Genomic DNA, 14,418 nt, shown 5'->3' on the forward strand with positions numbered 1-14,418 from the left:
ATGAAAATGACCAGCATCATTGTAATTTACTTAATTGAAAAATGTTCTACACAATATGTGCCTTATATGTTAACCAAACATGTAAAATTGTTAAATTGCCCTCATTTAATATGTTCATTATTTCTTTCTGCAACTGAAGACTATATTCAATTCCACATTTAAAAATTCAAATCTATCATTCCTTTTTTTACGATTTTCCTTCAGTTTGGTACAACTTCCAAAACTGTTTGAAAAAGTTTACTAAAACTATGTAGCAAATCTTGAAAGGCATATCATTTAAAAGAAAGAAAAAATCCAATCCACCAACAATGTCTATGCTATAACCCAATACAATCTGATAAAAGCCAGAATATTCATGCTTAAAGTAAACATTTGGATGGATGCATGCATGTATATGCATGTATGTCCGAGTGTACGTGTATGTAAACTACTATGTTAGTTTAGGATGAAGGTTGGATACTACATGGAAAATATGCCCTAAACATTCCCACACCCATTACATGACAGTCCAGGAGAGAATTTATCTTCTTCAAGGAGAAAAGCATAAATCTACTTTCTTTTTATTCAGCTTTCCATCTGTAAGGATGAATGTCAAGCCATGAAGAATGCCTAAGCTGTGCCAGCCATTATTGCTTCTTAGCTTGCCTATGAACTTGGGGGTGGGGGGAATGGAATTCAAACTGCTGATATCAAGAGGCCCATTCATTAGAACCAAGGACTTTCAAGATTCGTTTACTGAGAACAAAGGACATTCTCTCATAATAATTCTTTGATTTATAATTGGATAATGTAACCTGGATTAATGAGGGAAGGGAGGTTTCGATGATTTTCATATAGCAATTTAGGCGTGAAATAACCTGAGCTGGTTTTCCTTTCAGCTGTGCCAAAATGATTTGCTCAGTAAAGTTTTGCATTAGAGATTGTATCATCTCATTGGGTTCATCAGTCGGAACTCTGACAATGAACTGATATCTGGATTCATTTTCTGTTCTTTTTTGCTTTCATGTACAAGTATTAATCAGAGCCAATTCTCTGGTTCATTAGGGTTCATTTTTTTAGTTTTTAAATATCCCTTGTATATATAGTATACAAGCACAATTTAAAGCTGACATTTTCACTACTACAAAGTCCTTTTTCCCTGTAAAACTTCAACAGGTAAGAAGTAATGTTATAAAGATATAAATAACATTATGTCCTTTTTTATTCTCTCACTAGATTCTTGTCCTAGATTCTCTGTCACATTTACAAGATAATACCGCAGAAAATAATGGTTTTTTTAAAAGCAGTGAGATTTTTGCTTATCTCCAAGCTTCAAAAGAAAAAAAAAATCTAAAACAGAATAAACAAAACGTTGTTGGATTTTTAAGTATCCTATTTATGATAGTAAACTTAGTTTCAAAAACAAAAGACAGAAATGAAGCAAGGAGGCAAACATTTCAGGAGTCTCAGGGAAGATTCCTAGTAACTTTAAACTGAACTAAAAACCAGTAAATGTTATTATTAGTCTTGAAAGCATTTCCCAAATCTCTTCCAAAATAAAATCCAGTGACAACATGACTATTAAGAAGTAAGTGCTACTCAAGGGAGACTTCTCTTTTAATCAGTGAAATATCAAATGGGTTAGGAAATCATGCCTTATACTTAAAATCAGATATATGCAGATACACTATATCAGTTAACTGTATGCAATTTAATCAAGAAATATATTTTGCATATGTTCCTGATCCATTCATTTTTCATTTCAAATACTTTAAATATGTAAATGTTATTACTTTCTACTTAATCAAATTTGCCATTAAAATGTGGTAAGTTCATTTTGAATCCCTACACTCATGTGAAAGTCACTCAGTTTTTAAAGCAATGTATAGAAATTTCTATGTCAATTTTAAAAAAGGTATGGCAAGAAAGTACACTGTACTAAATTTTACTTCTTTTTAACTAAAACATAGGTAATTTAATCTAAACGCAACTCACAGAATACCTATTTGTGTAAATACTGTGACTAAAGCATTTGTTTCTCCCCTGCTGTCTGATGTGGTTATAGTAGATGGCTATTTACACCAGGTAGTAACCAATACAGTATTACCACTCTCTGACATGGTAGAAAAATTTGTTCCTGTTTTTCCAGCTTCTAAAACTGTCACATATCAGAAGGCCTCCACTTTTAATAACTTGGATTCCCTAGCTACTTAAACTGTTAACTGTACTGATTTGTGGATTTTTAATTTAATTTTATTGTTTTTCATGCTATAAAGTGCCATAGGACAGTTTTCCCACTGAGAAGAAATAAGTGCATATGTTTGTGTTATCTAATATAAAGAGACAATTTTATTTCAAATTATAACGCATACCAATGTGACTATTTTATTTGGACAATCTGGTAGGCAAATGTTTTCTTTTCTCAGATGCAGCCTTAACCCAATGGTGGGATTCAGCCAGTTCGCACCAGTTCAGCAGAACCAGTAGCTAATTTTTTGTTGCCCAGGCCAAGAAAGGACTTCCGGAAGCAGCATCCACACAGAGAACCGGTTGTTCACATATTTGAATCCCACCACAGCCTTAACCGTGTGACGAACCATGGTAAATGTTAGAACAGGTAAAAGGCCCGATGATGAAGACCATCAAGTGGTGGAATGGAGGTGGGAGTACAGATTGAAGGCATTCAGAGCTTTTAACACAAATTTAGAAGTTGAATGAATAATAATTAAGTAAAGTCAGTATAGAAAGTATCTATCGTTTACAACTGAAGAAATTCTGAAAGAAGCTATCTTTACTCTGTTTAATTTTTGAATTTCACCTTTCACAAAGTTACCAATATTTACTTTTTCAGCCTGTTGCATACATTATTAATCACTGCTTAGCATAACTGTAGATATAAACACTTGTAAAATCATCTGCATATCAGTATTCAATATTCTGAGGCTTAAATATCTGGAAAATTATAATGTGTAAAAAATTGGCTTTCTTACTGATGAAGGCAGTATTCTCCCTAACCTGCCTCTTCCCATAAACGGCAATACAGTATCTACCAATACTATTCTATTTCTATAGAAATAAATTGTAACCAATAAAAGCCCTTCAACATTATCTCCAGACAAGCAAGTTACACACAGGAAAACAACTGCTGCAAATTCAGTAGAGATAGCCAGGGTCTTCAAAATTGGATAAAATGATAAGTCAGCATTTTTATAACAGCAGTTCACCTTCTTAATGATGATTTGGAAAGTGTTGCAACAAGGTAATACTTGGCCATATAAGGTAATAATATACCTATAGCCAATAAAAGAAAAATGTCATGTTATTCTTGTCTTTGAAATTACAAACACTGTAATTTTTAATTACTACCACCTATCTTGTAGGGCAGGTTCTAAAATATCTTTTTTCTCTTTAATGATTACTATCTTATTTTTATTGGCTGTGGGATTCTTATTGAATTATTATTATTATTATTATTATTATTATTATTATTATTATTATTATTATTATTATTATTATTATTATTATTGAATTAATAATAATAATAATTATTATTCCAAAACAATTCCATTTCTGATTAGCTTTATTCCATTATGTATTTTTGTTGTTTTCTGAATATAGAAAAAGGCGTTTTCATTTAGTTTTAAATGTATTATTTTTTGCTTTAGTTCTCACTGTTTACTGTAGCTGGTAAGTTGTCATAAAATATTCACATTAAGAAGCAATGTGCTGTTAAGATCTGAGTAATCTGAGAACAATATGGTTACCAAAATTTCTGGTTTTAGAACAACATATCTACCAGGATTTCTGGGATGTTCTTAGTAGTAATAGTTACTTCTCATATAAGATATAAAAGAGAAAAAAACTGAATCACTGCCTTACTAATGTAACCATGTTAACAATGAGGGATGGGATAATCTCTAAAGATGCAGTATTTTGTCATAATTTAAAAATTAGTATCAGCATCAAATGAGACTCCTCTAGACAATAAGGCTGAATTTTTAAAGTATGAAAGTACAGTTATTAATACAATTTTAGGTAAAATGAAAGTATTACAGAGAATCTGTTTCGTTACTCCTATTTGTGAGACATCCATGGATAAAATCTTCCTTTTCTCCATTAATTGTAGTTGTTGTTGTTGTTAGTTGCAAAGTCATGTCCGACCCATCGTGACCCCATGGACAACGTTCCTCCAGGCCTTCCTGTCCTCTACCATCTTCTGGAGTCCATGTAAGCTCACGCTTACTGCTTCAGTGACTACATCCACCAACCTCATTCTATGTCGTCCCCTCAATCTTTCCCAGCATTAGGCTCTTCTCCAGTGAGTCCTTCCTTCTCATTAGGTGACCAAAGTGAGTTTCAACTTTAGGATCTAACCTTCTAAAGAGCAGTCAGGGTTGATCTCCTCTAGAAATGACCAGTTTGATCGCCTTGCAGTCCAAGGGACTCACAGGATTCTTCTCCAGCACCATAGTTCAAAGGCTTCAATTCATTGGCGCTCAGCCTTTCTTATAGTCCAACTTTCACAGCCATACATTGCAACTGGGAAACCCATAGCCTTGATTATATGTACGTTTGTTGGCAGGGTGATGTCTCTGCTTTTTAGTGTTCTGTCTAGATTTGCCATGGTATTCCTCCCCAGGAGCAAGCATCTTTTAATTTCTTGGCTGCATTCCCCATCTGCGGTGATCTTGGAGCCCAGGAAAATAAAATCTGTCACTACCTCCATTTCTTCTCCATCTATTTGCCAGGAATTGAGAGGGCCAGATGCCATGATCTTCGTTTTCTTAATGTTGCGTTTCAAGCCCACGTTTGCACAATCCTTCTTCACCCGCATCAAGAAGCTCTTTAGTTCCTCTTCACTTTCTGCCATTAGAGTGGTATCATCTGCATTTCTTAGGTTATTAATATTTCTCCCGGCAATCTTAATTCCAACTTTTGGTTCATCTAGCCATGCCTTTCTCATGATGTGCTCTGCATATAAGTTAAACAGGCAGGGTGACAGTATACAGCCTTGCCAATTTTGAACCAATCAGTGGTTCTCTGTCCAATTCTCACTGTTGCTTCTTGACCCGCATATAGGTTTCTCAAAAGACAAAAAAGATGGTCTGGTACTCCCATCTCTTTAAGAACTTGCCACTGTTTGTTGTGATTCACACAATCAAAGGCTTTAGCATATTCAATGAAGCAGAAGTAGATGTTTTTCTGGAACTCCCTAGCTTTCTCCATGATCCAGCGTATGTTGGCAATTTGATCTCTAGTTCTTCTGCCTCTTCCAAATCCTGCCTGTACTTCTGGTTTGTCCATTATAAATACATTAATATATTTAAATGTGGGCTTTTCAAATAAGAGTTAACTGTGAAAATAATTACATTTTACATGTTTACCATTATTAGCATAGCAGCTGACAAGCAGCAAATTTGAACACTTTGGGTTGGATTGGGTCTGAAGGAGGTGGTGTGGGACAGAGGGGCATGGAAAATGCTGGTCCATTGAGTGGCCCAGGGTTGGACACAACTGAATAGCTGACAACAATGACGATGAATTACATTATTGGATTTAAAATGGCAAGTCCACACTTGAACAAGACCCAACAGCCTAATGTTTATAATGCAAAGATCTGAATGTCAAGTCATTAGAATGTGTTTTAGGACTCTATAAACTATCCTGTGATACAAAATACATGAATCTGCATTTTTTTAAAGTGACTTTCACAATGCTTATAAAAAGCTATTGTAAAGGTGGTGCTAGATTTAACCTGGGGAAGTCAGCTACAAAGATTATTTGGCAATTTTAGAGTAGTTCATTTGCTCTCAGCCTAATTTATCTTCATGAGGGAATAAAGGTAAGCTGCTTTGAATTCTCAGAGAAAAGATGCAATATATATGAAACTTTACTTAATGAATAGTACCAGTGATAGTAATTGAATACTTTAAAAAACATACAGCATTTAAAATTGTTTCCAAGATAACTGACCTGAGGGTCTGAGAACACCTGCTTCATACTGTTGATTGGACCGTATGGAACTCCACTGCCTTCAAAATGGTCTAGCCATTTAGAGGTTTCCTCTTCCAAGAATCTAAAAATAAACAGGAGGGAAAAAAGAGTAAAATGCATTTTAAAAAAATAGCTATTAGCAGCAGTCAATAATGCAATAAAAATGTTCTGCACATGTTCCTCAGAAATGGAGAAAACCAAGCCTGGAGGCAAAAATCATGGTTAGACTGACTTCCAATCCTATCTGATTTTCTGATGCAAGCCAGCAGTGATACAAACCAAAATTATCAGAAGTTTCAAATAGAAGTCGGTATATTTCCTCCCAATCTTAATTATAGTAATGAGCTTCACATTTTTATTTCATGTTTTTAGTTTTTCACAACAACAACAAGAGATAGATGTGATGTGGTTAAGAGCCACATACATGAAAAACGGTTCTATTTTTAAATACAATGCTCCAATTCAAAGCCTCACAAAGTGTTTTCCTCTGCTACATCTGAAACACATGTCCCAATTAAGAACCACAATTGTTGGTCAGATGACAATATTGATTACGTGTTTATATGTTGTATGACTGTAATATCTGTCCCAAGGTCATCCGGTTGCAAATCAGATACATTAGCCTTATCCTGCTTGAACCAAAATTCCACTCTTTTATTGAATTGCCTTCTCAGGACCACTTATATAATTATACTTTATTATCATATTCACATTGTTAGATAGAGATATCCTGTTTTTGTTTTGTGACTTTATCCTTGGGAGATAGAGTTACTGGTAGCAGCAATTCATGCACTGTTCTGAACAAACACAAACATGAAAGAATATTATGACTGCAATCCTACATGTTAATGTTACTGAATTTAAAGGAATCTATTTTAGACTATGTCTGTAAGATTAATATTTTACAATCAGAAAACCCAGTTTGCACCTCATGAAAAGCCAGAATTGTTGCTATTTGCAATTACACTGAATGAAGCTTGAGATGTTCAAACTTTACTAATTTCTAAATGGGATGACTAATAGCTTTCAAATGAATATAAAATCCTGGACTTCCATGGAATAACTGAAAAACAGTTCAAAATACAAAGATATATATACAGGTAGTCCTCCACTTACAACAGTTCATTTATTGATCGTTCAAACTTACAACACTGAAAAAGGTGACATGATTGTTTTTCACAGTCATTTTTCACTTATCACTGCTGCAGCATCCTGATGATCATGTAATCAAAATTCAGATGCTTGGTAACTGACTAATATTTATGATGGTTACAGTGTTCCCGGGTCATGTGATCACTTTTTGCGCCCTTCTTATGTGAAAGCCAGATTTACTTAACAACCTTGTTACTAAATTAACAACTGCAGTGATTCACCTAACAAACATGGCAAGAAAGGTCATAAAATGGGGCAAAAATCACTTAACAAATGTTTCACTTAGCACTTTTGGTTTTATCACTGCTGGCTTAGATCATAAAATCATATGGTCTTGTAAAAATTAATTGGCAAATTGAACTGAAGAAGCTTCTTGAATGAAGCAAAATGTTTTCAAGAAAAAAATCAAAGAAATCCAGAAGCTGTTTGGAAAAAAGCACATTTGGAATATTCAATTAATGGTTACTACTCATACTTCACAAATTGAAGAAATCAGAAATTAATAGATATTTTTAAGTTATCTGTCAGATGTATGATTGTGAAAAAATTCAAGGCTGAATTACTTTTTCTTTTGTTGTTGTTGTTAGTTACGAAGTCGTGTCCGACCCATCGCGACCCCATGGACAATGTTCCTCCAGGCCTTCCTGTCCTCTACCATCTTCTGGAGTCCATTTAGGCTCACGCCTACTGCTTCAGTGACTCCATCCAGCCACCTCATTCTCTGTCATCCCCTTCTCTTGTCCTCAATCTTTCCCAGCATTAGGCTCTTCTCCAGTGAGACATTAGGTGGCCAAAGTATTTGAGTTTCAACTTCAGGATCTGGCCTTCTAAAGAGCAGTCAGGATTGATCTCCTCTAGGACTGACCGGTTTGATCACCTTGCAGTCCAAGGGACTCACAGGAGTATTCTCCAGCACCATAGTTCAAAGGCTTCAATTCCTTGGCGCTCAGCCTTTCTTAAGGTCCAACTTTCACAGCCATACATTGCAACTGGGAAGACCATAGCCTTGACTATACACACTTTTGTTGGCAGGGTGATGTCTCTGCTTTTTAGTGTGCTGTTTAGCTTTGCCATTGCTTTCCTCCCCAGGAGCAAGCGTCTTTTAATTTCTTGGCTGCAGTCCCCGTCTGTGGTGATCTTGGAGCCCAGAAAAATAAAATCTGTCACTACCTCCATTTCTTCCCATCTATTTGCCAGGAATTGAGAGGGTCGGATGCCATGATCTTGGTTTTCTTAATGTTTAACTTCAACCCAACTTTTGCACTCTCCTTCTTCACTAGTAACAGGAGGCTGGACTCTAGCTTGTAGGATTTTAAGTATAACTTTACTAGCGTGTGAAATGAGTGCAATGGTGCGATAGTTTGATCATCCTTTGGAACTGCCTTTCTTTGGAATTGGAATGTAAACTAATCTTTTCCAATCCTGTGGCCACTGTTGAGTTTTCCACATTTACTGACAAATTGAGTGTAGCACTTTTACTGCATCGTCTTTTAAGATTTTGAATAGCTCAGCTGGAATACTGTCACCTCCACTAGCTTTGTTGTTGCTCAGCTTTCCTAAAGGCCACTTCACTTCACATTCTAGGATGTCTGGCTCAAGGTCAGTGACCACCTCATCATGGTTATCAGGGACATTAAGCTCATTCTTGTATAGTTCTTCTGTGTAATTTTGCCACCTCTTCTTAATCTCTTCTGCCTGTTAGGTCCCTGCCATTTTGGTCCTTTATCATGCATGAAACGTTCCTTTCATGTCTCCAATTTTATTATTTATTTGTTTGTTTGTTTGTTTGGTTGGTTGGTTGGTTGGTTGGTTTATATACCGCCCTACTCCCAAAGGACTCAGGGCGGTTTACAAGGCAAAATTTAAAAACAATACAATATAAAATTAAAATTAAATTAAATTAAGTCTAGCCGCAAAAATTAAAATCACAATTTAAAAACATTAAACCCCTCAGTCCAGACCAGATAGCTCAAAGAGCCAGGTTTTTAGATCCCGGCGAAATGAACGAAGGTCGAGGGCAGTCCGGAGTTCCGTTGGCAGTTGAAGACATCTCTAGTTCTCCCTATTCTGTTGTTTTCTTCTGTTTCTTTGCATGAAACGTTCCCTTCATCTCTCCAATTTTCTTGAAAAGATCTCTGATCCTCCCTATTCTATTGTTTTCTTCTATTTCTTAGCACTGTTCATTTAAGAAGGCATTCTTATCTCTTCTAGCTAGTCTCTGGAATTCTGCATTCAATTGGGTGTATCTTTCTTTTTCTCCCTTGCCTTTTGCTTCCGTCCTGTCCTCAGCTATTTGCAAAGCTTCCTCAGACAGCCATTTTGCTTTCTTGCATTTCTTTTTCTTTGGGATGGTTTTAGTTGCTAATTCTTGTACAATGTTGCAAACCTCCATCCATAGTTGTTCAAGCACTCTGTCTATCAGATCTAATTACTTAAATCTATTTGTCACCTCTACTGTATATTCGTTAGGGATATGATTTAGTTCATACCTGAGTGGCCTAGTGCTTTTCCCTACTTTCTTCAGTTTAAGCCTAAATTTTGCAACGAGAAGCTCATGGTCTGAGCCACAGTCAGCTTCTCCATCTTTGGCTGCAGAGCACACAGTCAATCTGATTTCTGTGTTGACCCTCTGGTGATGTCCATGTGTAGAGCCGTCTCTTGGGTTGTTGGAAAAGAGTGTTTGCTATGACCATCGTATTCTCTTGACAAAATTCTATCAGCCTGTGCCCTGCTTCATTTTGTACTCCAAGGCCAAACTTGCCTGTTATTCCAGTTATCTTTTGGCTTCCTACTTTAGCATTCCAATCCCCCATGATGATAAGGACATCATTTTTTGATGTTACTTCTATAAGGTGCTGTAGGGCTTCATAGAACCGGTCAATTTCATCCTCTTCAGCACTGGTGATTGGGGCACAGACTTGGACTACTGTGATATTGAATGGTTTGCCTTGGATTCGAACTGAGATCATTCTGTCATTTTGAGGATTGTATCCCAGTATTGCTTTTCCTACTCTTTTATTGACTATGAAGGCTACTCCATTTCTTCTGAGGGATTCTTGCCCGCAGTAGTATACCTGATGGTCATCTGAATTAAATTCACCCATTCCTGTCCATTTTAGTTCGCTGATACCTAAGATGTCGATGTTCAGTCTTGTCATCTCTTGTTTGACCACGTCCAGCTTTCCTTGATTCATGGATCTTACATTCCAGGTTCCTATGGAGAAAAAGTCTTTAAAGCATCACTTTACTTTCACCACCAGATGCATCCACAGCTGAGCGTGCTTTTGGCTTTGGCCCAGTCGCTTCATTCTTTCTGGCGCTACTAGTACTAGCCCTCTGCTCTTGCCCAGTAGCATATTGCATGCCTTCCGACCTGAGGGGCTCATCTTCCAGCATCATATCTTTTTTCCTTTTGGTACTGCCCTTTGGGTTTTCATGGCAAAGATACTGGAGTGGGTTGCCATTTCCTCCTCCAGTGGATCATGTTTTGTCAGAACTTTCTGCTTCATGGATTACTGCCTTTTTCGTGGCGAAGGGGCTTCCGTAATTCAATGAAGCTATGAACTATGCCGTGCAGGGCCACCCAAGACAGACAGGTCATAGCAGAGAGTTCTTTTTCCTTTAGATTAATGTATTTTAACTAGATGAAAGCACTGGCTAAAAATTAAAGTAGTACCAAACTGAAGCTTATAATTAAGCTGTTTTATTTATATTTTTATTTCTTAGCCATTTTAACCAAGCATTTACTCACCTAATATCTCCAGTTATCCACTTTTTAATAAATATGTAATTCATACATTTCCTTTAGACTATATTATCTGTATGTGTTGGCGTGCATGCACGCATGGATACACACTCCAATATTTGTTTTTTCTTTCTTGTTGGTTTTCTTTCCTTTTTTCCTTTTACTATTTTTAATAATTTTCTTTTATTATGTGTTATATGCAAACTTGCTCAAGAGAAGATTAATTCAGTGGCATTGCTTGGAAGAATTCTTTGATTTGTGACAGTTTTATTAGCACACATTGCCCTGCCATTAATACTAGCCATATCAAAAAAGCTTAAATATTGTTTACATGATATTAACCATTTACACATGATATACATATACAGAATGTCCAGAATGATAAACCTAAGAAATAAATCTGCAAATAGACATATTAAATGTTGAGGACATACCTGGCTGACAATATTCCAATAAGTTCTTTCCTATTTACCACTCGCTGCTGGTTATTTTTGTATTTGGGGTCATGAATGATTTCAGGCAAATTGAGAATCTTAATCAAATGAGACAAAATACATTCAGGAACATAATGCCAGAGGAAGTTCTAAGATTTGGTCTTTAATGTAAATTTATCATTTATTGAACATAACTTATTTTAATAAATAATACATTTTTAAAATATATTTATATGTATGGTTATTTTAATACCACATCTATATTTCATTCATTTAGTTATTTCAAATATTTCTACCATGAAATTTCACTCTGCATTTACAAAACCATTCATACATGTCAAAGAAAATAATTCTAGAAATCTGTAGATAACAATATTAATTATATTTGCCACTATGCTGATAATTTTGATTTACTATGTTTTTATTCTGCTAATGGTTTAAGCAATACCAACTTCTTTGGTCTACTGTGGAAGTATTTCACAGAACAAAAGACTATGTTTCTGAAGAAATGAAAAATGGTATTTGTATCTGTAGCCAATCTGTCATTTATACATTTAGGTCAATTGCTAAATAATCTACTTTCTTCTTTCATAATTTATAACAAAATTACAAAATAGGTTAAAAGTAATGAACTAAGAGTTTTACTTAGTCTGATAGAATAAACCTATTAACCTGAAATTGGCCATTTTCTCCCCCAAATTTTGGGATTTAGGTAGGTTTCTGGGTAAACTTCTAATCCTAAATGATACAGTTACAATCACCACTAGATTTCCATGTGAAAATAATTTTTTCATCCTACAGTAATCTTTTAAAAACTACATATGGCTTATTGTCACTTTAGCTATCTCCCTTGTGGCTAGGCAACCAAAGGTCAAACATCAGCCAGAGAATGTTTTGTTGTGCATACCAAGGTAAAAGAGATATGCAAAGTAACATTCAGCATATTGCCCCCAAGATTCTGGATCCTCATTTTACGGATCTTGGAAGGATTGAAGGCTGAGTTAACCTTGAGCCCCGTCAGGATTGAACTTTAGGATTGGGGCAGAGTTTGCTTGCAATACTGCATTGTAACCACTGTACCACCAGAGCTCCTAGTAGTTACTTACTACTTGCTAGTAAGTCAGAGAAACAGCTTACTTAAAGTTGTTTTGTTTTCTGAATACCATACCTTGCAAACAGTAGCAAACTGTTGATTATTTCCTGCTCCTACCACAATATATCCATCTTTTGTTCTGAAAGCCTAGTAAACAGAAAGGCAGATCAAATAATAATCAACACACACATTGCATTAATATTTTTTCCACTTTCCTAACCATCAGTTACTTACATGCACTTTCATATAAAGTGTAAATGAAATGTTATGTCCTGGTTTACTCTTTTCTGAAATCATTATAAACAATTTCTCCAAACATATCTCAAATATTTAAATAACTTTTTTGGTTTAGCTCCTACGAACAAAAAAAGTTTAAACAACTTTATTATTTTATATGTCAATAAAATTATGCTACTTCAGGTTAAGAGATTTTCATCAGTGCTACAAACTGTGCAGATATATAAATATACTGAAATTTAGAATCACTAAAAGAAGGTCCATGTATGCATATGCATCACTTGATGAGGCTTTGTGATAACTTGTCTAAGAATTTGTCCATTACAATTAGTAAAGTTTTCACACCACTTAATAGTTAAATATAATAAATTTAAGTGGTTTTGTTCATATGGTAGCATATGCTGATTAATATATCATTATTTCATCTGTGTGATGCAAGAGTTACTGATTCAATGGGATTTTCTTTTTTTCACTCTTGTTGTGATCCAGTGATTATTCATTGACAAACAAATGAGAATGGGACCTGTCTCTCTCTTTCCCATTTGACTCTTCAGTCACATTTTGAATGAGATCCTTAAATTCAAAAACTCTTTGAACTTAGGATATATAGGGTGAAAAACTTAAATGGGCATTTTGAGAGGTTTAAAACAAAAATACAAATAACTGCTTAATAAAATAGATAGTAAGCTGTGAAATTCGTTTCCAGAATGAGAAATACAAAAACATGTATGGCTAATATTCTTTATGGACAAACTCCATAATCTCACTAAAGTTAATATACAATGTTTACTTATGACAATTATTTCATAAATATTGGGCAGATAAAACAGCAGAATTCAGTTTATGTTTAGAATTTATGCTACCAATATTGGTGTCATTAAGCATTTAAGGGTTTTTCCGCTTTGGTGATTTTGGGACAAGAATAGATTTAAATGACTAAATTCTAAACTGTGATAAATTCATCATGGATTTTGGTTTTAAACACCAGCTGGGTATCAAATGGCATGACCCAAAGTCCCTGATTACCAGTTACCCTGACAACAATCAACACCAGTTTGACTGAGACAAAGCCAAAGTAGTTGGCCATGTCAAAACTCATCAGGCATGGAAGTTTAATGAAACATGAGATTCTACCAATGGGTCCATCAACAAACATATTGACATAAAACCAGCATATGAACCAATAAGGAAGTAGACCATCCAAACCACCAACCGATGACAGCAACAAGTCAGAAGTCACAAAGTTACAAGACCAGAATCAGTCTTATGATTCAATCAGTCTTAAAATTCAACCAGTCACAAGACCAATCAACCATTCTGGACCTATGTAAATGAACAAGAAACTTCACTCAAAAAACCCTGCTGAAGATGTTACGTAGTTTGATAATGAAACATCAGGGAGCTAAACAGCAAGCTTGGAGATCAGACCCCTGCCAAAAGCAGATATTTGTTAATAAAGCAGCAACTTTATTGGGATAGCACTGATAATATTTAGAAATACAAATAATAGCTTCAATCACATCCCATGTATACACACATAGAAACAGCCTGTCATCCACATACATGACCCTCTAAGTTATAGAAACTTCGTTGTATAAGGGAAACGTACCGATGGATTCAATAAATTGCTACCAATTACACTGAAGTATTTTAACTTAATACAATATTTCCTCTTATAAGCCATGTGGTCCTTTTTTGTGTAGTTTTCATTTGAAAATACTGTTTATGATTAAGATATAGAAGACCCATTTAATACAATAATTCCTCACATTTATTGGTTTAAA

General features: G+C 35.2%; 1 protein-coding gene across 2 annotated transcripts in view; it reads right to left on the minus strand.

The window, feature by feature from the left end:
- SUGCT (succinyl-CoA:glutarate-CoA transferase) overlaps nucleotides 1-14,418 on the minus strand; it is a 351,908-nt gene that overhangs the window by 212,366 nt on the left and 125,124 nt on the right. For both annotated transcript variants that reach the window (XM_083378302.1, XM_083378303.1), the window contains exons 10-12: nucleotides 12,473-12,544; nucleotides 11,305-11,402; nucleotides 5,953-6,055 (exon numbers count right to left, since the gene is read on the minus strand). In XM_083378302.1, the coding sequence (XP_083234428.1) occupies nucleotides 5,953-6,055; nucleotides 11,305-11,402; nucleotides 12,473-12,544 (273 nt within the window). The remainder of the gene's footprint in view (nucleotides 1-5,952; nucleotides 6,056-11,304; nucleotides 11,403-12,472; nucleotides 12,545-14,418) is intronic.

This window comes from Vipera ursinii, assembly GCF_947247035.1.
Source record: "Vipera ursinii genome assembly, chromosome: Z".
In the NCBI taxonomy this organism is placed as follows: domain Eukaryota; kingdom Metazoa; phylum Chordata; class Lepidosauria; order Squamata; family Viperidae; genus Vipera; species Vipera ursinii.